Source organism: Diaporthe citri (assembly GCF_014595645.1).
Source record: "Diaporthe citri strain NFHF-8-4 chromosome Unknown scaffold_4, whole genome shotgun sequence".
Taxonomy (NCBI): Eukaryota; Fungi; Ascomycota; class Sordariomycetes; order Diaporthales; family Diaporthaceae; genus Diaporthe; species Diaporthe citri.
The window spans coordinates 41,943-64,452 of NW_025064849.1; the positions used below are offsets into that span (position 1 = coordinate 41,943).

At 53.7% G+C, this 22,510-nt stretch overlaps 7 protein-coding genes across 7 annotated transcripts; 3 read left to right on the forward strand and 4 right to left on the reverse strand.

Moving 5' to 3' along the window:
• Positions 1–566: 566 nt before the first annotated feature.
• On the reverse strand, positions 567–1,502 carry INS49_009204 (uncharacterized protein; the record flags this gene model as incomplete). Its single annotated transcript, XM_043169940.1, has 1 exon — positions 567–1,502. One exon carries the CDS (start codon positions 1,500–1,502, stop codon positions 567–569), a length of 936 nt encoding a protein of 311 aa, XP_043024505.1.
• A 3,026-nt stretch (positions 1,503–4,528) lies between these two features.
• INS49_009205 (uncharacterized protein) lies at positions 4,529–6,222 on the reverse strand (the record flags this gene model as incomplete). The annotated part of the gene is made up of 4 exons (XM_043169941.1): positions 4,529–4,531; positions 4,677–5,090; positions 5,313–5,872; positions 5,925–6,222. 4 exons carry the CDS (start codon positions 6,220–6,222, stop codon positions 4,529–4,531), a joined length of 1,275 nt encoding a protein of 424 aa, XP_043024506.1.
• Positions 6,223–7,013: 791 nt separating this feature from the next.
• On the forward strand, positions 7,014–8,569 carry INS49_009206 (uncharacterized protein; the record flags this gene model as incomplete). The annotated part of the gene is made up of 2 exons (XM_043169942.1): positions 7,014–7,971; positions 8,025–8,569. The coding sequence occupies 2 exons, from the start codon at positions 7,014–7,016 to the stop codon at positions 8,567–8,569; spliced, it is 1,503 nt and encodes a 500-aa protein (XP_043024507.1).
• A 1,212-nt stretch (positions 8,570–9,781) lies between these two features.
• Positions 9,782–11,752, forward strand: INS49_009207 (uncharacterized protein; the record flags this gene model as incomplete). The annotated part of the gene is made up of 3 exons (XM_043169943.1): positions 9,782–10,019; positions 10,076–11,531; positions 11,605–11,752. 3 exons carry the CDS (start codon positions 9,782–9,784, stop codon positions 11,750–11,752), a joined length of 1,842 nt encoding a protein of 613 aa, XP_043024508.1.
• Positions 11,753–12,742: 990 nt separating this feature from the next.
• INS49_009208 (uncharacterized protein) lies at positions 12,743–14,371 on the reverse strand (the record flags this gene model as incomplete). Its single annotated transcript, XM_043169944.1, has 4 exons — positions 12,743–12,769; positions 12,831–14,012; positions 14,157–14,213; positions 14,300–14,371. The coding sequence occupies 4 exons, from the start codon at positions 14,369–14,371 to the stop codon at positions 12,743–12,745; spliced, it is 1,338 nt and encodes a 445-aa protein (XP_043024509.1).
• Positions 14,372–16,551: 2,180 nt separating this feature from the next.
• On the forward strand, positions 16,552–19,349 carry INS49_009209 (uncharacterized protein; the record flags this gene model as incomplete). The annotated part of the gene is made up of 3 exons (XM_043169945.1): positions 16,552–17,534; positions 17,593–18,564; positions 18,632–19,349. The coding sequence occupies 3 exons, from the start codon at positions 16,552–16,554 to the stop codon at positions 19,347–19,349; spliced, it is 2,673 nt and encodes an 890-aa protein (XP_043024510.1).
• Positions 19,350–20,203: 854 nt separating this feature from the next.
• Positions 20,204–22,030, reverse strand: INS49_009210 (uncharacterized protein; the record flags this gene model as incomplete). The annotated part of the gene is made up of 7 exons (XM_043169946.1): positions 20,204–20,467; positions 20,541–20,735; positions 20,803–21,072; positions 21,136–21,446; positions 21,511–21,695; positions 21,761–21,845; positions 21,916–22,030. 7 exons carry the CDS (start codon positions 22,028–22,030, stop codon positions 20,204–20,206), a joined length of 1,425 nt encoding a protein of 474 aa, XP_043024511.1.
• Between the last annotated feature and the right edge of the window lie 480 nt (positions 22,031–22,510).

The following is a 22,510-nucleotide window of genomic DNA, read 5'->3' on the forward strand; positions in this document are numbered from 1 at the left end:
TGCCTTCAGGTTTAACTAGTAACCGTATGTCACCGACCAGTAAGTGGCCTGTAGACCAGATGCCGCCACGGCGGAACGAGGATCATAAACTTGACTATGCATGATCTTTGCAAGACAATGCCATTGGACTGATGAACAGCCATCTAGAGTCGTGGGGGAGAGCCGCGTGGCGTGTGCTACCTTATTCATGGCACCGTACGCCAGCTGGCCATGGTAATAACCGAGAGACCAGGTACGGGCTTATACAGTGTCTCTACCAGTCAGCTGTTGAATTGTCTAATAGAAGATAAACCAAAGATGCATTTATCTACCACGGCGTGAGTCCTGCCTATGCTTGACCTCCACTCTCCAATGTCGAACCTTTAGACATAAGCACAAAGTAGGGACGTCGGCCAGAGTGATATGTAAGGTATGTATTGGTCATCTAGGAATCCAAGACATTGAATGTGTCTGCATACATGCATTCCAACCTCCCGAAGCGCGTTGTGCACCCGACGGCCCGCTTAGTGCGGCGACGATACCAAAAACTCCAGTGTCATTTGTACATGGCCATTGAATCCCACGCATTACTTCCTTGTTGCAATCACAAACAGCCTCGGGTATCTCAGCAGGACCTTACCATCGGCCAGCTTGGGGTGCAGCTCCGCGATCCTCTTCTCGTAAGCCTTCAGGTACTCGTCTCGCACCTCCTGGTTCGGCAGAGCGTTGAGGAAAGGCTGGAGCCCGCTGCCTTTGACCCATTCAACGATCGAGGCGGGCGCGTCCAGGGGGTGCTGGTAATACGTGTGCCATATATCCACCTTGTCGCAGAGCGGTATCAGGGCGTTGTAGTAGTCGGCAGGGTTCTCGATGGGGTCGAAGTCGGGCCGCTGGTCGGCCGGTAGCGCCTGGAAGTGCTCGGTCCACGGGCCGTCCAGCAGGGCCGTCTCTCTCATTGCCCTGTGCGTGGGCTCCTCATAGTTGTCGGGCACCTGGAAGGCCAGCACGCCACCGGGCTTCTGGGTCTTGAGCAGGCGCAGAATGGTGGGGATCCGGTCCTCGAGCCGCAGCCAGTGGAAGACGGCGTTCCCAAAGACCAGGTCAGCGCCGGGCTCGGGCTCGTATGTCTTTAGGTCGCCCTGGACGAACTCAACACCGGGCATGGCCTTGCGTGCCTTGGTCAGCATGTCCGGGGACGAGTCCATGCCCGAGATGTGAGCATCAGGGAAGCGGGCTGCCAGCACCGCCGTCGAGTTGCCTGGTCCGCATCCCACGTCGATGATGCGCGCGGGATTCGAGAGTGGGATCTGCGCGACGAGCTCTCGTACGGCGCGAGTGCGCTCGTTGCCAAATTTGAGATACTGGTTCGCCGACCAGTCGGTTGTTTGGGCCGCGGGACTGCTGGCCTTGCTCTGCTCTTGTGTCATCCTGAAAGACGTTCTTGCCGGGGTGGAGAAGCTGCGGGCTGTTGTCTTCGAACCGGAGTTGAGGAATGCATTCCTTGGCGACCTGGACAAGAACATGCTGTGTACGCGCCTATGCATGGGCCTTGTGGTCAGGTTGTATGCACGCCACAACCAGGCCTCCAGCTCATGAAATCCCGAGGTCGGCTGACCATGATCAACTTGGAAGTGGCAAGGACACACCCTAACCCTGCCTCCTATTAACCATGACGGAGTTACGAAAAAGACAGGGCAGGGGATAGGGCAGGGGACTCAGCATGGGACTAGAACCGGTACACGGAATATCATGGGTGAGATGGGTCTAAATAATAGTTCAAAGGGTGTGAAGGCCTTCTAGGTCTTCCCATCACGGAGTTATTGAGACAGGTCGGCAGGGAGTGCACGACAATTCCTTTCGAGCTCCGGCCATTTTCCGTGTCAAGTTTGCTTCCAGCTGCTTCAGCTCGGTGTGTGGCGGCACAACAATAGGGGACCGTCTCATTTTTCTGCTTTGATGGTTTGTAAAAGTGTCTTATTTAGCATGTAGTCAATATTTCAAGCCGCATATAATTCAAATGCCGTATGCCGCGGCTGGCACTGTTTAGTGGAATCAAATGAACTCGTCATATTGTACGTTATACCCTCTGTGTCCTGAGATGATTTGCCACGTAAACGCCACAACAAGCAGTGTCTGAGAAACATCTGACAGAGTGTAATCATGGAATGGACGAAGATGCTGCCGGAGGATTCTGCTCGACACGATGTGGCCTGATGAGTCTCTCCTGAACAGCTCAGACATTTCGAAAATAAAAGAGAACGTTTTCAAGAACACTATCGGCTTTAAATAGAATCTACCTGGTCGATGACGAATCAACGTGTCCTGGTACTTTAAGCAGAGCAGGCCCCTTGTCAATCGTACCACCTGAAACAAGTGTTGATGGCCTTGGCTGTCGGGTTAAACGTATTGGGTGAGCTCTGGGCAGTTAGTAAGAGCTCCTGAATCGCAGTACGATTGAACATGGTCATTGAAATAAGAAATGTTAAATCAGGTGGGCAGGCTTGAATCGTGCTTCTAACATGGAGGGCAAGGCTCTGTGCTCTTGGCGGGAGCCATGGCCTTACCCAAGGCCGCTAGCTGAATCGTTCAAGATTACAGCAATTAATTGAAGACCCGGTTTTCTCACAGCTGAATCGTTCAAAGTTACCGCAATTAATTGAAGACCCGGTTTTCTCACACTCATGAATCGAGCCCAGCGTGGTCTGGATCTCAACAGGAGACTTTTGATGATGAGCATCTTGGTGTCTTGTATATAGTTGTTTACGCCCAACTGCTCATGCCCCAGAGGATTCATCTATTTCTACAAGCTACCACTACCTCTCAGCCTCCACTTCTTAACTTTCGTCGTTGTACTCCGACATAAGCACACTCTTGCCAAAATGCACTTCAACATCGCCGCTATTGCCACAGCTGCAATGGCTCTGCTTGTTGCACAGGCAGCTGCGCAGAGCAACAACCAAGAATGCTGTGCTAGTACGTATTATATCCACGCGAACCCCCTCGGACGTACCTTGACCTACTCCCGAAATGAAATTCAGCCTCAAACTCCTGAAAATGAGTAGACACTGACGAAACGATATAGCCTGCACTGGTACATGCGAATCTAGAGGAGGCTGTGGCGACATTAAAAGCTACTGCTCCAACCAGTGTGGACCCTCGGTCCAGTGTTGATAGAGTTGCACTCTGAACTCTGCCAGTGCGTATTGGAGGTGATAGATAGCGCAAAAGTCCAATCTATATCATTATAACACTTTGAAATAAGAGAAACAGACAGGATCGGTTTAATAGCTAGTGTTCATTAGTCTACCAGACCCACTTATGCTATCTTGATTCAGCCTTATGATGGAAGATTTCCTGTCCCATGATCAATCCTGAAACCCTAAGCTCGGCTATTATGTGACCACCTGACACTATGTGGCTCTCGTTCGTATACTATGACTGGTATCTATCTTAAGTTTGCATCCCAGCACCGCCTAGTATATTACCCGCTCAATGTATATCAAATGTAGAGTCTCAGTCTTCTAATTTCAGACTTTCAGCCACATAGTCTTCAACCCCTGGAGCAACCATCAGTAATTCTGGCCATCACGTATGACCCTGTGGGTGGTTATGGAGAGACAGTGTATAGAAGGATAACAATCTATAGCTTTCGATCAAATGAATTGAATATCGTCCGATGTGTGATCCTGGTCTTGTGCGTGGTCTTTGTAGTGCTGACAACAACAACAGTCAGACTGTCCAATAGCAGTTGACTGTCGCCGTACACTTGTAGCAGAACGTGGTACAAACTCTGTCGTTTCCGTTAGACCGACCCAGCTGCGGCTACGGGGCGCTTCTCCTGCACAAACTGCCACAAAACTGGGAAGCCTCGGATTGGGCCGAAGTACGCGACTATCTTGTAGTATTGCATCTCGGTCAAACCCTTTGGCTCCTCCCTTTCACGATGATACCACCAGCACGACACACATGGTGCCCAGGGACACATCTCTTTGGCGATAGCTTTAGGAAGTGTCCATTTTGTTTATATTTTTTCGATCTGCTGTAACTCCTGTGTATGGGGTGAAAAGAAAGCATTCTCTTTGCTGAAATCGAGTGACCCGGCTGCTCGAAGTATCGGATCGTTTGCAAAGTCTTTTTTTTGTAAGATCCTGCAGCAAATTAGCACCTAGGAACCCAACCCTCTGATGTTTTCCTTCAACTTTGGTCTTTTCCAAAAGAATCGAGTTGAACTCGAAGGCCAATGCCATTTCAGGAGAATTGAGCTCTGTGGAGTTAGACGATTTCCGATCGACGAGGAGACTGATTGGAACACAATACACACTCCAGGGGACTGATGGTCGAGAATACTCGTCATCTAGCTGTACATGCAAGCGTGTACGTTCTCCATTGACCAGAATGGTTTCCTCCCCATCGTCTTCTCCCCCGTAACGTGAAGTCAAGAGACTTTGAACTTCCAGCTCAATAAGATGGCACCACAAAGTCAAAGATCCCGAAATCACCTGACCCATTGGATCATCCGTCAATGATTCCACTTCGACATTTAGGACCTCTACTAGGGGATAAAATTCCTCCCTCGTCCCACCGGGGGGGTTGGGGAGAGATATCGGTGCATCGACGCTTGCCCAAGACCACGATGGTGCGCGGTATGTTGATGTTCGCTGGCTGTCGTTCGAACCGGCCCAAGCAAGCTGCCTTACGAGGGCAGTTTCCCAGTGACCAGCAAGATAGCGGCAGTTCATGAAGGGCTGAAGCTCATGCGCAATAGCCGAGATGGCTACCAACTTGTCGGCCGGGTTCGTCAGGTTCTTAGCGAATTCCGATGAACCATCTGTCAATCTGCGGTCCGAATTACCAACAGTGTAGGCTGAGACTGCATTGCCCCAAACATCAAATGCCCTTTTCACCAAGGGGCTAACTCCAGTGTCGATTAGAGCATCTTCTTCCTCGAGATTCATATTTAGAAGACTGAATGGATTTAGAGCCTTGCCCTTTAAATTCGCCCAGGCCTCTTCTGGAAACCCGTACGGATGTGATTCTGAGGCCTGCATCTCGTCGCATTCCCAGTACATTTGTGTCTTGGTGAAGTTGAGTACTCGTGGAGAGAGTTGGCGCTGCGATCTCATTAGCCAATGAGCGTGACTGGTAGTCTGGCTTCCTACCTCCTGTAATACCCAGCCTCGAGAATTTAGCGGGGAGAATGTGATGTCATGAAACCAGATCTGCTGCCTGCAGAGATCATATAACCCACGTAGAGAATCTTTGCCGTTGCCCATAGCTGGAATCACAATACTTTCAGCGGGTTTGAGCTGATATCCCCCAGTAGCAAAGCATACCCGCAATGGGAGGTCTATGTCGACGTCTCTCTCAAAGAAGCAACCCTCGGTATCGTCGATTGCAGAAGTAGCTGCAATGTTGCAATAGGATCGTTTGTATATGTTGCACATCTGGGGGCATTGGTGTTGCCAGTCGTCTTTCGAATCCTGAATGATGCAAAGTGAGTCTATCCATATATATGGGATCTGTAGTTGCCGGCTGGTCTCTATTGCATCCACGAATGTCTTCCACTTTCCTAGCGACGGCAATTGTTTATGCCACTCCTCGATATTCGACTGGGTTAATACGAGCTTGTCTTTGACCTGGCCCCAACGATGGGACAAGGTTGTGTAAGAAGTATTAGATGGCACGTCAGCGCCACGGACGAGCCTCAGGCGCGAGTTCTCATCGTCGATATAGATGAGCCGCTCTGGGACCCAAGTAGATTTCGAGGCAACCCCTGGGCGTTTACATCTAGAATGGTGCTTGTTACAGTCACTGATCCAGTGTCGAGCAAGACTCATGCTCGGTGGCGAGCCGACGGTGTTGGTAGGCGCATAGTTTGGAAACGTCAGGCGGTCTGGAATATCATTAGTAACAGCTCGGGGACCCACATAGTTCCTACTACCAACCCTCTTCAGTCTTGACGGGACGCAACCAGAAAATGCCAAAGATCTCATAGAAGTCATCAGTGTCGGCCGAAATGGTGAACGATATTTCGTGCTCATCGCCTTCAAATCTTGTCCTCGCAACCAAGCTTGTATGAGCCTCAGCATTGACTTCATGTCGATCCAATCGCCGGCAAAGGAGACACTTCTGCTCCACAGCCTTTTCCCAGTCACCGACTGAGGCATGATGGGGAAATGTACCACCGCCATCTGGATTTTTCTGAATCTCGCCCAATACGTATTGGCAAGGCTGGCACAGCATGATGCGAATTATCGACAATTGAGACAGATGGATTAAAGCAGTATAGAAAACAACCAGCACTCACTTTGGGTGTTAGACTGAAAATGTTGGATAGGAAAAGAGGGGGGGGAGGGGAAATGGGGTTGGGATCTTTTGAGATGATGGAATGACTAACTATAATACGGTGTCCCATGGGGGCGGCTTTCACTGCATCTCACTGCATCTCACTGCCTCGCAGTGGATGTTGATCAACTTCTAACCCGCCATAAGGGACGAGAACCCTCTGCACTAAAGCCGGGCGGACCGAGCCATGCCAGAAAAGCTTATGTGGATTTGGTTTTGGTACGACTGGATTGGACCAGGGTGGGTGAGAAATGATGCAGGGTGGCATCAGACAGATACCTCATGGGATGGCAGGGAACATTAGGAGGCCATGAGCCTTGCTTTCCACATGGGTGACGAGTCCGCCGACGCACGTTGTCTTAAACTCCGCCCCAAGCTCAAAATACAGGTGGGTCTCTGCCGGCAGAGAGAACCGAGAGTCAATCAGTCAGTCAGTTAAGCAAGACATTGGTCCCATCAGGCCACTGCTAATTCTGGCCCCGGGTCGGGGGGGGGGGGGCGCCTAGGGCCGGGAGGCGCATGCCTGCGTCGTCAGCTGGCTGACTCCGCTTAGGACGTGGCTGTTTCGACGCTCCTTTACACTTCTACCTTCTACCTTCTCGAGCAAAAAATACTAATCTAAACACACATCTTCAACCTCCCTGATACCCTCTAGCACCGCTATTGCTGATGTATCTCGAGTCCGAGCCATGTTGTTCAAGGCTGTCCGTTTCTCGAAAACAGCATTGGTAGCGCAGTACCTTCTGACAATCGTAGTGCTATCAATCTTCTGGACGTCTTATGCTGGCTCGATCCACGGCCTTGGCGTCTCCACCAGCCGACCATTGCTCAACAACGGGCCGGATGCCGCAAGTCGCCCACCTCCGTCCGCTCCGGTAGACCCATTGCTACCCATCTCTGACGCCGAGGCCGACCTCATCGAACTCGCATCTCAATTCTTCGTCGACTACCCGTTGCAAAAGCCCTATACGAAACGGTTCGGAGAGCTCGGCGGTAGACTACAGGTCCTGCGAAAATGGATAGAGATGAGCGAGAAAGCCGGCCCAGGGCCGCAGACGGATCGGGTCATGGCCGCGACTGAGGCCGTCACCGCGTCCGCGTTTCCCTTCCTAGTGAACAATTCAACTTCCACTACACCGTTGGCCGACCTGAGTCAGAGATTCACAGTACCACGGGGAATTGTCATTCCCACGGGAAACAAGACGTTCCGGTTCGCCTGCCACCTAATTGTCGGCCTTCGGCGGGTGTTCAAGACGACACTTCCGATTCAGGTTGTCTACGCTGGGAACACCGACCTTCCCGAGGAAAAGCGAGATGCGTTGGAATCACTGGCCACTTTTCGTACCGAATCCGGCGAGGTTGAGCACGGCGATGACAGCTTTCTCGACGCGACGGAGGTGTTTGACGATGCCACTCTGAAGTTGGCGTACGGCGGGTGGGCCATCAAAGCCTTCGCCGCATTGGCAAGCAAGTTCACCGAGGTCATTCTCCTCGACGCCGATGCAGTCTTCTTCCAGGACCCCATCTCGCTCCTGCAGCAAAAGGACTACCAAAAGCACGGCGCTCTATTCTTCCACGATAGGCTGCTCTGGCAGTATGACTTCAAGGAGAGACACCAGTGGTGGCACTCTCAGGTGATCCACGAGGGTCCCAATCTTAACAAGAGCCTCGTTTGGACCGAGACTTATGCCGGAGAACAGGACTCGGGAGGGTAGTCGTTGTGGACAAGTCTCGCTTGGATGTGGTGCTCGGCCTTCTTCACGTGGCCTGGCAGAACACAAAAGATGTGCGGGAGGAGACGACGTATAAGATGACCTACGGCGACAAGGAGGCGTGGTGGTTCGGGTTCGAACTGGCCAACGCGACTTACGCATTCGAGAAACATTACGGCGGCATTGTGGGATGGGGAAGAAACAATCCGCAGCTCACATCCACGGCCAATGCTAACGCGACTCTCGGACAACCAGACAAGGTCTGCAGTTTTGTTATTTCTCACGTCGACGAGTCTGACAAGCTCCTTTGGTATAATGGCGGCCTTCTTAAGAACAAAATTACCAACAAGCGGGAGTTTGAGGTGCCGACACACTGGATGATGGACGCCGAATGGGAGAAAGGGGCGAGCAAGCCCGACATGTCTTGCATGAAACGCGGAACAGCGATGGAGCTTGCGGACGTAGAGAAGGACATCATCAAGCGGTCTATAAAAGAAGCTCAAATCGTAGACATCGAATTAAATTTGGTCTAGACCTGCCATAAGATGGCTTTGTCTGATTCTGGAATGCGCAGGGTGATGGTTGTGTGCACATCTCGATTTCATGCCAAGTTACATGACCTGTTTTCGTCCTCATAGAAGCAACAAGACTGACCAAGTCGCCATTCCTGGGAATGTTTCGCACAGATCAGCATATGAGTTTCTGCGAGAAGCCCATATGCTGGAGTCTCTTTTCCCTGCAAGTGACGTTGAAGCTTTGGAAGGGCCAATCTCGTGAAAAGGTCCCCATGCCCGAAGGAGACATGTGGGAATTTTGCTCAACGTGGTATTGCACCTATTTCATGATCCATTCAAAGCTGAAATTGACTTCAACCATGCGGACTTTCATTTTGGCTGGCTGTCACATATGACCACATTTCTAAGAATGCCAAGTACAAGTAGCAGTAAAATCAGCAACACCCTCGCGGCCCAAATTATCATGACTTTGAACCATTGCTAGGAGGTTAGGCAAAAGATTCTCTACTCTATTGAATTAACGTTGCATTCCACTACTCTAGTTGTGCAATTGATATCTTGCATGCCAAATCCGGAGGAAAGCCAGGGTTATATAACAGCGTCAGCCAAGCCATAGATGTCAATATGCCCCATGCATCATATTGCTACACAAGCTATAGCAGCTGATAGCCAAGATTAGGGCGACAGGTAATCAAAGGGATAAATGCCGTCCAAGCCGGGCAATCTGGCGCGTCGAGGGGTGATGGTCTTGAGTTCCTCAGCCCCAGTCACGAAAAGCATCGCGAAATCGAAGTCTGGGTAGAAAGTCCCAGTGCTTGCCGCCAGTATTTCGTCTCGGAACGATTGCCCTTTGTGTCCTGGTAGACATGTTCTGCATCGAGTTCTGAAAACCACAATTACCAGCTGCCTAATGGGGAATGGTGAGCGCCAAGGTACCTGGATATTCCCCTCACCATTTCCACGTCTATGATCCCATTACACGCCCGGCACTAGAGTATGGGTAACCTAAAAATCGTCGATCCTGCCGGCTGGACCCATCCAGCCGGGCTGCCGGGATAGAACTTATTACCTTCTGCTGCTTACCAGGTGTCTGTACTATAGCACTAATAAGGTAGCGTTATCTGTGTGCCCCTGACGAGCGTTGACCTCCATCCCTGTTGCTGACTCTGCACGCAGTGGTGAGATTGGGATAAACATGGGGTAGATATAAGACGCTGCCATTTCCACACCATGGGTATTCTCACGGCCGTGGTGGCATCCAGACCTCGCAAAGACAAGTCCCGTGCCTACGGTTGGTCCCTGGACGTTGGTCATACTCTGGAGAGCGAACCCAAGAGCTCCGGTCGACAGTCAGCTACTGCTGCGGTTGTCAGAATGGCGTCCTTCTATCTACTGGGCCTCTATGTCGTCCAATGGCTGCTTCTTGTTCCTCTAACGGAGGGCCGCAACATTGTTGTGCGCAAAGAAGGTGATGCATACCAAAGATTACAACGTGTCAAATCCCTTAGCTGACAAAATATCCAGCTGGCACACACCAAACACAGTCATATGCGATCCCTTCTCTCATCGATGCTACCGTTGATGAGCTCGCAGAAGGCCTCGACAGTGGCGCCTTCACCAGCGTCGACCTTGTCAACGCCTATATCGCCAGAATTCTGGAGGTTAATGGCACCCTTCACATGGTTACTGAGATCAACCCCGATGCTGTCGCCATCGCGGAGCAACTCGACAATGAGCGAGAAAATGGCACGTCCAGGGGCCCGTTGCACGGCATTCCCATCCTGATCAAGAACAACATCGCCACGGCCGATCAGATGAACAACACCGCGGGGTCTTGGTCCCTCGTCGGCGCAAAGGTCCCCCGTGATTCCCAGGTCGCCAGGAAGCTGCGTGAGGCCGGCGTGGTCATTCTCGGCAAGACAAACTTGAGCCAGTGGGCGAATTACCGCTCCAACAACTCGACCAACGGCTGGAGCGCCTACGGTGGGCAGGTCTATGGCGCCTTCTACCCCAATCAGGATCCGAGTGGCAGTTCCAGTGGGAGCGGCGTGGCCTCATCCATCGGTCTTGCGCTCGCGAGTCTCGGCACCGAGACGGACGGCTCAATCGTATCTCCCTCGGATGTCAACAACCTTGTCGGAATCAAGCCGACCGCTGGGTTGACCTCGCGCAACTTGGTCATCCCAATATCAGAGCACCAGGACACAGTTGGTCCCATGGCACGAACCGTCAAGGACGCGGCCTACATCCTCTCTGCCATTGCCGGCGAGGACCCCTACGACAACTACACGTCCGCCATCCCTTTCAAGAACGGCACTATCCCAGACTACGTCAAGGCCTGCAAAATAGGTTCCCTCAGCGGTGCGCGCATCGGCGTCGCCCGTAACCTGATGGATGCCTCTTACGGCGTCGACACGATAGCCAACGCCAGTTCTAGCGCCAACCTCGCGGCCTTTCAGGCGGCCCTCGACGTCCTCCGCGACGCAGGCGCCACCGTCGTCGAGGGCGCCAACTTCACGGCCGTGGACCAGTGGTTCAACGACTCCAGCACAGAGACCATCGGGCTCGACGCGGATTTCATCGTCAACCTCGTGCAGTACCTGGACGAGCTCACCGAGAACCCGAACGACATCTCCGATCTCGTCGCCGAGACGGCCTTTACCCACGGCTTCCCCGCCGAGGACTGGCCGGACCGGGACACGGCGATCTGGGACGGTGCCCTCGCCCGCGGCTTCAACAACACCAGCCCTCAGTTCTGGGACGCCCACCTTAACAACCTCGCAGTAGGCGGTCCGGGTGGTATCCTCGGGGCCCTCGAGAGGGACAATCTCGATGCAGTGGTCTCATTGACGGCCGTCTCGTCATCCTTCCCCGCCCTGGTCGGCAGTCCCATTGTCACCGTGCCACTGGGGTTCTTCCCGAATGGGACGAGCGTGGTCCCTTCTCAGAGGGAGTTGATCGGCACCGCACCCGGTATACCGTAAGTCTTTCCATTTCTTCAAGTCCAGATGTCCTGATTTGATGTCCAGGGTGCTGACAACCGGCCCAAATAGATTCGGATTTGCGTTTATGGGCGCAAGGTTCAGCGAGGAGAAGCTCATTGGGCTCGCCTATGATTTCGAACAGAAGACCCTCGCACAGCAAAAGGGGGCGCCTTACATTGTTCCTAGTACCGAGCTCGCTGATGTTATTTCTGCCTAAGTTATTGCTGCCCTCGACCACGTGGCAGCCAGATCGGGCGAGTATGTACATGGTGTCCATGATATGATAGAAGTAACAAAGCCAATGTCGATAAAAAGGGTGCATCTGCATTCAGACACTATCAGACCAGTCGGTGCATCTTGCCTCAAATCAGCCCAGATATATTGAAGAATGCGACATACCAGGTAAGAGTAAGAACATGGGTACAACACAACGTGACAGCCATCATGACTTGACACTGGCATCGGACTGTTGAATGAGTTGGAGCACACGAAACAAGACAAAAACAAAAGAGAACTTGTCATAATTCTGAATGGACCAAAAGAATGTCTGCCCCATGAATCGAACATGGGTTTCTTCGGACCGTATGAGCTCTTCTGGAGAAGACCACAACGAAGTGTACTAACCACTATACTAGGCAGACTTTTCTGGATGTCAAGCGGATCCGGCGGGGCTCTATGTACTTCTTCTCCAGAACGAGTCAGGGCGGGACATCGCCCGATTTGTCTTGGCATGTACTTGGCGGCTAGCACCTGGCCCAGGCACGCACGAAACCCACCTCCGTCAGTTGAGATTATGAATTGGTTGAATTCTCGTTTTGTTTGCATCATTCATTGCCGGAGTCTCTTCTATGCCTCTCTGCTAGGCAGTCTTTTGAATCTGTTCTTGAGCTGATGCGAAGGGACATGGATCCAACCCCAAGTGTGACAGATTACTGCCCAGCATCTAACTGCATGCACATACATGCCTGTACAGGCCAACACCCGATACTTTCAGTGATAGGGTGCTCTGCTCAGGGCTCAGAAGCACGCGATTTGAAATTTTTATGTATTTAGACAGCATTGCGTGTTTCGTCTTGGTCTTGTTGCAGCCGGACGTCCCACTGAAGATATCCGTTGTATGGCAGCAGCGAAAGACGGAGAAACAAACAACAAAGATGGTATCATTAGTGTCGCTTTTCAATTCCCTTCCCCGTTTTAAAGGCCGCCTCTACATGATGACCTCGCTCGAAACATCCTGTGTTGAGGTTAGCATAAATGTTAACTATTCCAGGGATAGCCGCAGCCTGGGGACTCACCCGCTTCAGCTCCTTGTAAGGCAAGCAGACACAGTTCTGCACGCGGATCTCGTCGCGCACGCCACACTCCTTGCCAAGGATGGTCACTGACTGGACCTTGACGCCGTTCTTGACGATGCTGGTGGTGTGGCTGGTCAGGGGCAGGGGTGTGCCCTCGACACGGGCCCAGGCGCCGACCTTGCAGCCCCAGCCGACGATCGAGTACATGACGCAGGCGTCGTGCTTTATCTCGGCGTCCTCGAGGACGATGGACTCCTTGACGCGGGTGCCACGGCCGATGGTGGCGCGGGGCCCGACAGAGACGTTGGGGCCGAGCTTGGCGGTGGGGTCGACGTGGGCCGAGGGGTGGATGAAGACGGGAGGGATGATGTTGGCCGAGGGCTCAGTGAGCTCCTTGGAGCCGTTCTGGCGGGCCTGCTGCAGGTAGAGGGCGTTGGCGGGCACGGCGGAGCCGGCTGTCTTGATCTGGCGCCAAAAGTCCTTTGTCTCGTATACGAAGAACTGCTTGCTGTCGGCCATGTCGCTGAGGATGTCCTGCTCGAGGCGGATGATCTGGCTCTTGCTCTCGTCGTCGTCGTCGTCGTCCTGGTCGAGGACGAAGGAGCTCTCGAGGTTCTCGTTGCTGGCGTAGCTGGCGAGGCGCGGGCGGTCTGCGCGGCGCTTGATGGCGCTCTTGATGGAGGGGAAGATGACGTCTGTGCTGAAGAGGTAGACGCCGCAGTTTATGAGGTTTGAGATGTGGCCCTCCGGCTTCTCGACGTAGTGCAGAACGCGCTTGGTGTGGTTGTCGCTAACAATGCAGCCAAAGTTCGTGGCGGCCTCCGTGCTGACGCGGGTGCCGAGGATGACGGCCTCTGCGTACTTCTCGGTGAAGAGCTTGAGCATCTCGTTGAGGGGAAAGGAGCAGCAGACGTCCGAGTTTAGGACGAAGAGGCGCTCGGGCTTGCCCTTGAGGATGGCATCGCGGAAGTGGTACAGGCCGCCGGCGGTGCCCAGGGCCTGGTACTCGCGCAGGTACTTGACGGAGAGGTTGGGGAAGTCGGAGGCGGCATCCTTGATGAAGTCGCGGAAGACGGACTCGTCGTAGTAGCCGATGAGGTAGACCTCGTGTATGGAGGGGACTTTGGAGATGGCGGTCAGGCAGTGGTGGATGATGGGGTGGCCGGCGACGTCGAAGAGGGGCTATAATAGTAGTGGTGATACTGTTAGCCTTGTGTTGCTGTTGTTGCCGGTGGCTGCTGAGCAAGCAGGTGAGCCAGCCAGCAAGCAACGGGGTGGTTGTGTGTTTGGTGGAGCTGGAGCTGGCAGTTTAGTTTGTAGACGAACCTTGGGGACGTCGAGGGAGAGAGGTCGGAAGCGGGTGCCTCGAGATGCGCCGCCAACCTGCAAACACAGGGATTGTCAGTATTCCAATTTTGGAATTTGTGGTCTTGCTTATAGGAAGGAGAAGAGTTAGGACTGGGACTGACCAGAATCACAGCCTTGGTGGCGCCGTGGTGGTCACCGTTGGGCCGTGGCCGATGGGGGATCTGGAGGGACATGGGTGGGCAGGCCGTGAGGGGTTCAAGAACAAGACGGAAGGACGTGTTGAGATAGCTGTATCAGGCCCAGGGAGGAGGGAGGGATCTGACCAGAGGAGATAGTCTAGATGGTTAAGGAGAGAAAGAGAATGGTGGTTGGTAGAGGATTTGGTGGTGTCGTGTCTTGAGATGATGTTGTCCTGATCTGGAATCCTGCCTGGTCTGGTTTGGGTGGTGTTGTGTCACCGAAATGTTGCACCCCTTCCCTCCCACCTCCCGTCTCCCGCCTGCTGGCCACAGCTCACCTGTCCCCACAGGGACTAGAGGTGGGTCCCCTGCAAGTGACGTCCAGGGCCTTGGACCTCTGGGGATAGTGGATGGCCTGCACCTGCAGTTCCCTACATTTTATGGGCCCCTCCTCGAGCCTGCCTTCAACTCCGTTCGACCTCAATATCTCTTTGCTTTTTTTCTGCAAAGACTGGCGCCATGACTGTGGCCATGACTGTAGCCATTGTCATTGGGACGCATCTCCCCTTCAGTTTGCAGCTCATGCACGCCCCTCGATCTACAAACCGTATTGGTGCTGGCCTCTGTGTTCAGGTGCAGCATTCGGTGGTATCCCTTTCTCTCCTCGTTTTCCGTTCCTGTGTGCTCCTCTCTTCCCCTGTGCCAGCAGCCTTTTCTGTCCCCTTTTGTCTGTGATATACTGTCCAGTAGTCTGGAGTCTGTGGAACCACCTTCAATGTCTACTACCTATCTGCTTGTGGTTCTTTCTGCCAGGCATCTGATCTGGTCTGTCGCCCCCAACTTGAGAGATGAGATCATACTGTCCTCTGTGTAATACCCGTCTCGTCCTCGCATGGAATGGTCCACCTTCCGATCTTGGTCTTCATCAGATTATGCTTGTTGATGCAACTGCATCCTGAGCAGAAGAAGAGAAGCTGGCATGGTGTTGGCGTATGGTGGGGTGGCAATCAAAGTGTGCAGGACAGTGCTGGTGAGCTGGTGTTCATTGTTCGAGTTTGCTCTGCAAACCTTCCTCCCCCTGGCCCTGGACTTGGACTGTGCTCTCGTCTGTCCCCTTTACAGCACTCACTGTCACACCCGACAATTCACAGTCTCCCACACCATTTGTATGGGATGGCCGTGAATTTTGCCTCCCTAGTGGTAGGTATCTAGGCCTAATGCTGGGTAGAGTTCTACCCAGGTAGCCTACCTGGATAATTCAGAAGCTGATTGCTGGGCCGGAAGTGCAACCCCCAGTTCCCCAGCCACTCAGTTTCGCTCCCCTTGCAGCGCCTGTCGCAGCTCAACCTCGAGCTTCCTGCACCAAATTCCCTCCTGTCCCAGCTAGTGTTTGCTAGCAGTCTCACCCCTCCTTCCACCTCCTGCCTAACAGATTTTGACCATTTCTGTGTCCGCCTGGGGACATCGCCAACGCCAGCAACCTCACCCTTGCAGGCTTGCTGTCGCGCCCTCGAGCCTGTCCTCGTCGCGTCTTCGCACTCGTTCATTCACTCATTCATTCATTCACTCAATCTCTCACTTGCCCATTCATTCATTCCCCGGTTGTCTACCGTTTGTCTTGACCTCGCAATTCATACTCTGTACTCGATAGCCTCATTGTATTCCCAACGCGTTCCTCCACGTTTTCATTCCTGATACCCACTTCTTGAGAGGCCAAGTTTGCTTCTCCAACCGTCATCACCATATCCAGACTCCTCAACCACACTTGCAACTCTTGACATATTTAATTTGTGCCAAGCCTCGGACCCTCAGGCAGTCTCGTGCTGTTCTCATACCAGGCACATGAGCTAGCTGGCTCTCGTCATACAACCATATCATCGTATCATCTGCACCTGCACCATGCCCCAGCAGCCGGAATAGGCACATCAAGGCAGAGCCCGGCCTTCATCATGCTCCAAACCGCACTGCCACGCCTCCTCGGCCCTCCAACTCGAGGACTCCCGCTGCCGTCACCCCCCGGTCCGCCATACCCAACAGGCCGGCCCCATCAGCCACTTCGAGCTCCGTTGTTTCTCCCGATGCGAGGCGTGCCCAGCGATCAGGTGCCCGTGAGTTTGCTTTTCCTCCTGCCCCCCCCCCCCTTTTCCATTCCTAACTGTTCTGTCTTCCCTCACGTTGTTAACATCAACCCAGCTACCGTGGCCACCGCTTATGCCGGCCAGCAGCACTCCGAGATGGGAGAGGATGTCGTCTTCATGCAGGTGCGGCCAAGGACCTTCAAGGAGGACCCAGAGGCCGTCGCCCACCATGATATCCACGTGCCCGAGGCGGGCGACATCGACAAGAACCTCAAGGACATCGGTCAGCACTTGAAGAGTTTCAACGACACCCTGGGCTCCCTCCAGTCGCTCGGCATCCACCATGACACCCCGCTGCCTGAGCTCATCCTCGTCGGCGACCAGTCATCAGGCAAGTCCAGCCTGATGTCGGCCATCTCTCAGATCATACTGCCCCGCAGCGACGGCGTTTGTACGCGCTGCCCCGTCCACATCCGTCTCTCCAGTGACACCACATGGCGCTGCCGCGTCTCCCTCCAGCAGGACTATGCCTATCGCCCGCCCAACGACGAGCCCATCACCGAGGCTGATGTCACGGAGCACAACCCTTTCCCTCCTTGGCTGAAGCAGACAAGAAACACAAAAGAGTTCAAGATGATCTACAACAAGACCGATCCCATCGACGAGATAGTCAGGTGGGCTCAGATAGCCATCCTCAACCACAGCCGGAATTTCACCCAGTACGTGCCCAAGGACTGGGACCTCCGGACTGCCGAGGAGAAGGAGCCAGAGTACGAGGCCCGCCGTCTTGCCGAGGCCGAGCGCACCACCGAGGCCAAGTTTAGCCCAAACACCGTGGCCATCGAGGTTAAAGGCCCAGGCCTGCCGGACCTCTCCTTCTACGACATGCCTGGTGTCTTCCGCAACGCCAAGCACGAGGAGGACCAGTTCCTGGTCAAGGTGGTCGAGAATCTCGTTCGCGAGTACATCTCTCACGAGAAGGCAATCATCTTGTGGGCCGTGCCCATGAACCATGACCCCGAGACATCCTCGACATACGCCCTCATCCGGAACGTCCGGGCTCAGCAACGCACCATTGGCGTCATGACCAAGGCTGACCTACTCCCACGCGGTGGCCACAACCAGTGGCTGGAGATGCTGTAGGTCACACCCGAATGTTGTCACCACCTACCTGGAGATACTGACTTTGGATGACAGGGCTGGCCAGCAACATCAAGTTGGCCGTGGGTACTTCATCACCTCGCGGGCGCCTCCCTCGCTCCAGAACGGCGATGGGCATGAGCTGCAGCGTCGAGATCGCCAGAGCCTCCGGGACGAGCACGCCGCCGAGGAGGCCTTTTTCAACCGTGCCACGGGGAGCTGGCCTGAGGAGTTTCGACACTTCGACGAGCGCTGCGGAATCGACCAGCTGGTCAAGTTTCTCGCGCAGTCACTCGCGCAGGAGTTCGCCAGGAACCTTCCCGACCTCGAGAAGAAGCTCAACAAGAAGCTCAGCCTCGCGAAGGAGCAGCTGGCTCGCTTGCCCGACATGCCCGCGAATCCCGAGTACGAAGTACGCAGGAGCCTCCTCAAGTTCACCCAGGAATTCCAGTCGCGCCTCAGGAGCAAGGTATTCCTCTCCTCGTGGGGCAAGATCGCGGAGACATTCAGGATCAAGGTGATCGATCTCAAGCCTCGCTACCGAGTGATGCCAGAGGGCTTCGCGATTGATAGGCCAATCGGCTCGGGCGCCAGCGATAGGGACTCGGTCTTCAGTGCTAACAACTCCCCGAGCCTGTCTGTGAAGCGCAACCGGCAGGTGTTCGATCTGACTGGCGACAGCGTCTCTACGCCTTCTGCTCAGCGACGCAGAGGGGAGAACGGCGTCATAAAGGTTGAGGATTGGAACGGCTCTTTTGCGACTGATGTGCCGGCGCAAACACCTGGGATCGCACCTGGGCCACTGTCTGATGCCGGTGGTAGGGTTCCCAGCAAGACACTGGCACAGATACGTAACCTGATCAGGTCGGAGCGAGAAGCTGGAAAGCCTGGCGAGGTACCGTACGACGTGATTGAAAAGTTGTGTGTTGAAGCGGTGACTACCTGGGAGGGCCCTCTGCACAGGTTCCTGGACCACACGATGACCCAGCTTCGCCGGGAGCTGGATAGCTCTCTGAACGAATCATTCAAGTAAGTCAGGAATGAGGCCTTGGTCGCAGAATTGTTACTGACTGAAATATAGGGACTTGCAGAAGAGGCAGGTCTACCGGGATGCGAAGCGACTGACTGCCGAGTGGCTCAAGGCTCACAAGCAGCGCATTCTCGAGTACCTCTACAGAAATTACAAGATGGAGACGACCAAGGTCTACACCACCGACGATGAGTCGTTCCAGCGTCACCGGGGCCATGAGACCCAGATGCTACGTCGCAGTCGGCACTTTTACCGATGGAAGGCCTACAACAACGACCCCTCCCCCGAGAAGCTGGAGGACTGGGGCAAGCTGAGCGCTGAGGCGCGCCGCAACGAGGAGCAACGGATCCAGAAGGAGGAGCTCAAGCTTGGAGACGACGAATACGCCCCCGAACTGGATGTGGCTGCACGCGTCAGGGGATACTACCTCACGGCCGCGATGCGGTTCATCGACGTGACCGCCATGCAGTTCACGTCCGGCCTGTTCCCCGAGCTCATCAGCGATATCGAGATGCACCTGGACAAGGAGATGGGCCTGGCCGGTGGCCCAGCCCCGTACGACCCAGACGTATTTGCGCGCCTCATGGAGGAGGAGCCCAGCACGGCGGCCAAGAGAGCCAACCTCAAGTCGTCTGTGCAGAGGTTCAACCGTGCGGTGGAGGAAATCCAGGAGCTGAACCAGACCGTCATGCGCGCGTCGGCCAGTGCGCCCTCGCAACACGTGCTGGTGCAGGATCTCGAGATGGAGGACGCCGAGGGCGAGGATTTGTACGACGGTGATTGAAGGCCTCGGAAGATGACTACTCTGGGGAATACAATGACATGTGCTTCATTATCGCGTCAGCGGCTGGCCCGTTTCACAGGCGCCCTCCCGCGTGTTGGGGGGGGGGGGGGTATTCTTTGCGGAGTTCCAGCCGTGAAACTATTTATGTGCGGGTTTCTACTCCAAGACTACTAGTACAGTAGGATTCAAAAGGTTGAAAAGTTGCCAAGCTTGTTAGCCAGGGAAGAAGCAATATCAGGGTAAGCACGGCTGGCATAAAATGTGTAAATGTACTCGATAGGTGCGCGACGCCGTGGTTGGAGTGCGTTATTCTAATCAGACCATGGGTTCTGGATAACGCAAATGATCTTCTAGATGCAAAGCAATTCAGACCAATACGCCTCTACCGGCATGAATCGAAACAACTGCCTGTCAGATACTGTTTTGGCACACTCGTGCCCGCCTGGGATTGGCCTGTGTGCACCAACTCTCAACGTCTTCACTGGTATTCTGTAATTTGTCTGGTCGCTGTTCCTTCTCACTTCTCCCTCCAAAATGCAAGAGCCTACGAGTTCCAAAGTCCTGGTTGGGGAATGCAGGAAAGACTGGCGGCCAGGTAATCCGTAGCATCTCTCTCACAGAGGCTCACCCCTTGGGCGGCACCAAGGACAATTACACAGACAGGACAGATAGATATGCATTGCAACTCCGTGGATGGATTTCATGGCGGAAGGGGCTCGGAAAAAAGTATAAATTAAGTACACAGCCAAATGACATACCTTGTACCGTCCAGAGTTATCTAATAGTGTCCCCCCGAACAAAACGGTCATCAATCTATCGACGCATGCTTTCTACTGTGCCAGTGTGCTGGCTGTTCATACCACCCCGGGTCTTTCAAAACCACTTGTCGACGATAGAACTCCACTAGACCGCTTAGCCGAAGTCTGAGTCATGGCCTCAAACGCGGCCTCTTCAACTTTTTTCAGTCTTTTCCTGCCACGCATGTAGGCCCAGAAGAAAGTGGCGGCAGTCAGGACTGTCAGCCCGATCCAGAATGCCACGAATATGTATATGTCCTTGGCAACAGCGATCCGTCGTTTTCCCTCGACAAAGTCGAAGAAATTCATCCCGAAGACTGACTGGGTGTGCCAAACAAAACACACAAGATTAGAAACAAGGCGATGGTGAATGTTTGAGGGTCGGAGCACTTACGGTGGCGAAACTGCCTGGCAAATAGATGGCGGAGACAATGGTGATGACCCTTATGATCTCTCCGCTGTGTGCAGAGTTTTCGGCGATCTGGGTTAGCTTCTTGGTGACGCTGCTCGTTTCCTCCGTGAGCACCTTGATCTCATGAACGAGCTTGGCTGCCTCTTCATGGCTGTGGATTGTCAAAGTGCAACTGATCTGGGTCATGATTAGAACTTAATTACCCATCAGGAGATCTCAGCGTTTCAAAGTTTGGCACACTTACAAGCTCGATGGTATTATCAATGCGATCTTTCAAGAGTTGAGAGTTCTTCACACAACTTTCGATGGTCTTCTGGGCTGCTGAAAGCTTCTGGGCGTCCCTGTTTTCCACATTGGTCTGTTGACTCCGGCGTATCGACTCGATGACCGCAAGGTTGCTCATGCAGTGCCCCGAGGCCAAGTCCACGCGGTCTCTGAGCGATCTGAGCCGGCGTAGCCAGACATAGCTTTGAGTTCCGGCCTCCGTCACCTGGGCTACCATGGCTTGATTACTCTACAGGACAGTTTATCAGCATATGCTTGCTTATAGATCCATTCCGGGCATTCTCGAGCTCACCATTTTGGAAAGCTCGTTTCCCGATGAGCTCAAGTACGGCCGCCAGTTGCGGACATATGTTTGCAAGACAAGGTCATGGAGACTTCCCTGATTCTGTACAATATCTTGCAACTGATCATGTTGGCCATGCGGGCCCGTCGACGTAGGCGTGAATCTGCTGTACAGTGCACTCGACCTGCTGCAGTGAACCAACACATAGAGGTCGAAATCTGCCTCATGCTGGTGATATACCCCGAGATGTCTCGAAGACCAACGCTCACTCACGTTCCGGTTATTAAGTTCGACAAAGTTGAGCTTGTATGACAAGGTATCTGCATCCACACGGTCAGAATTTTCCCTCGTCTTATGTGTGTCCCTGGCTTGCGAATTGCTCACATGTGCCGTTCGACCTTTTACAAAGCAGGTCATTCCCGTCGCAAGCTTCTGCGAAATGGGGGCCATTTCCGAAAGACACTAAAGTTCGGTAGAATTCTGGGTGGACTTTGTATGCTTCGAAAAGCCTTGTAGTCCACGAAAGACTGATGTCAAGGTTGAAGACCGTGCTTTGCCCACTTATGGAGCTGTCGAGGTTGGAATGGCTCTTAGCAATCTGGTGATACCCACGGCGAGGTATGAATTTACACACATGATGCGGGTTCCGGAAATATTTTTCGGGGCCAGAAGGTCTTGGAAGCTGACCTCGTTGTCGATCTCGAGATGTTTGACGTTACCTGGAAAGCCTCGGTCATTCAAATGGATCTCCAGCAAGCATGCACAGAATGGTCCTTTTGTCGAGCTTACCACCCCTGATGTCAATCACTTGGAAGCACCCGCCCTCTGAGCAGAAAACATCCTCGGGATCCAAGTTTTGGTCCTGGAACAGCTCTTCGATAAGTTCCGTATCAGCTCCGCTCATCGTGGTCTCCAAGCAGCTTCGAGGCTTGAATGCAATATAATTAGAGACTGCAGGTGATCACAAAGCAAGAGGTCGAGATACACCACAGTCAAACAGTTCACATTCAGCTCTCGGATTTTGGGGGTAACGAGGCAAGGGTTTACTTGAAGACAACCGTCCGAGGTTGCACAATGCTGACCACCCCCCTTGTCTGCCGTTATCTGTGTGCCTTGAGGTGTGCCATCCTCTCAGCGTAGCGTTCGCCTAACTGCCTTTGTACACATATGCTCCGCCTGCATCCTGTCTCCGCCACCTCCCATTACAACGCCAGGGCCCCCGCATGCCACCCCGTCTGTTCCTGCCGGCCTCCAGAAGAAGCTAAGAACACGCCCCCGATCTTCATCTTCTCAGTTCCGAGCTCACCAAGTACGCCTCTGCGCTCTGCGGTTTGCCGCGCTTCTACGGTCGATGATATCCCTTGTCATTCTCCTGGGGATTGTA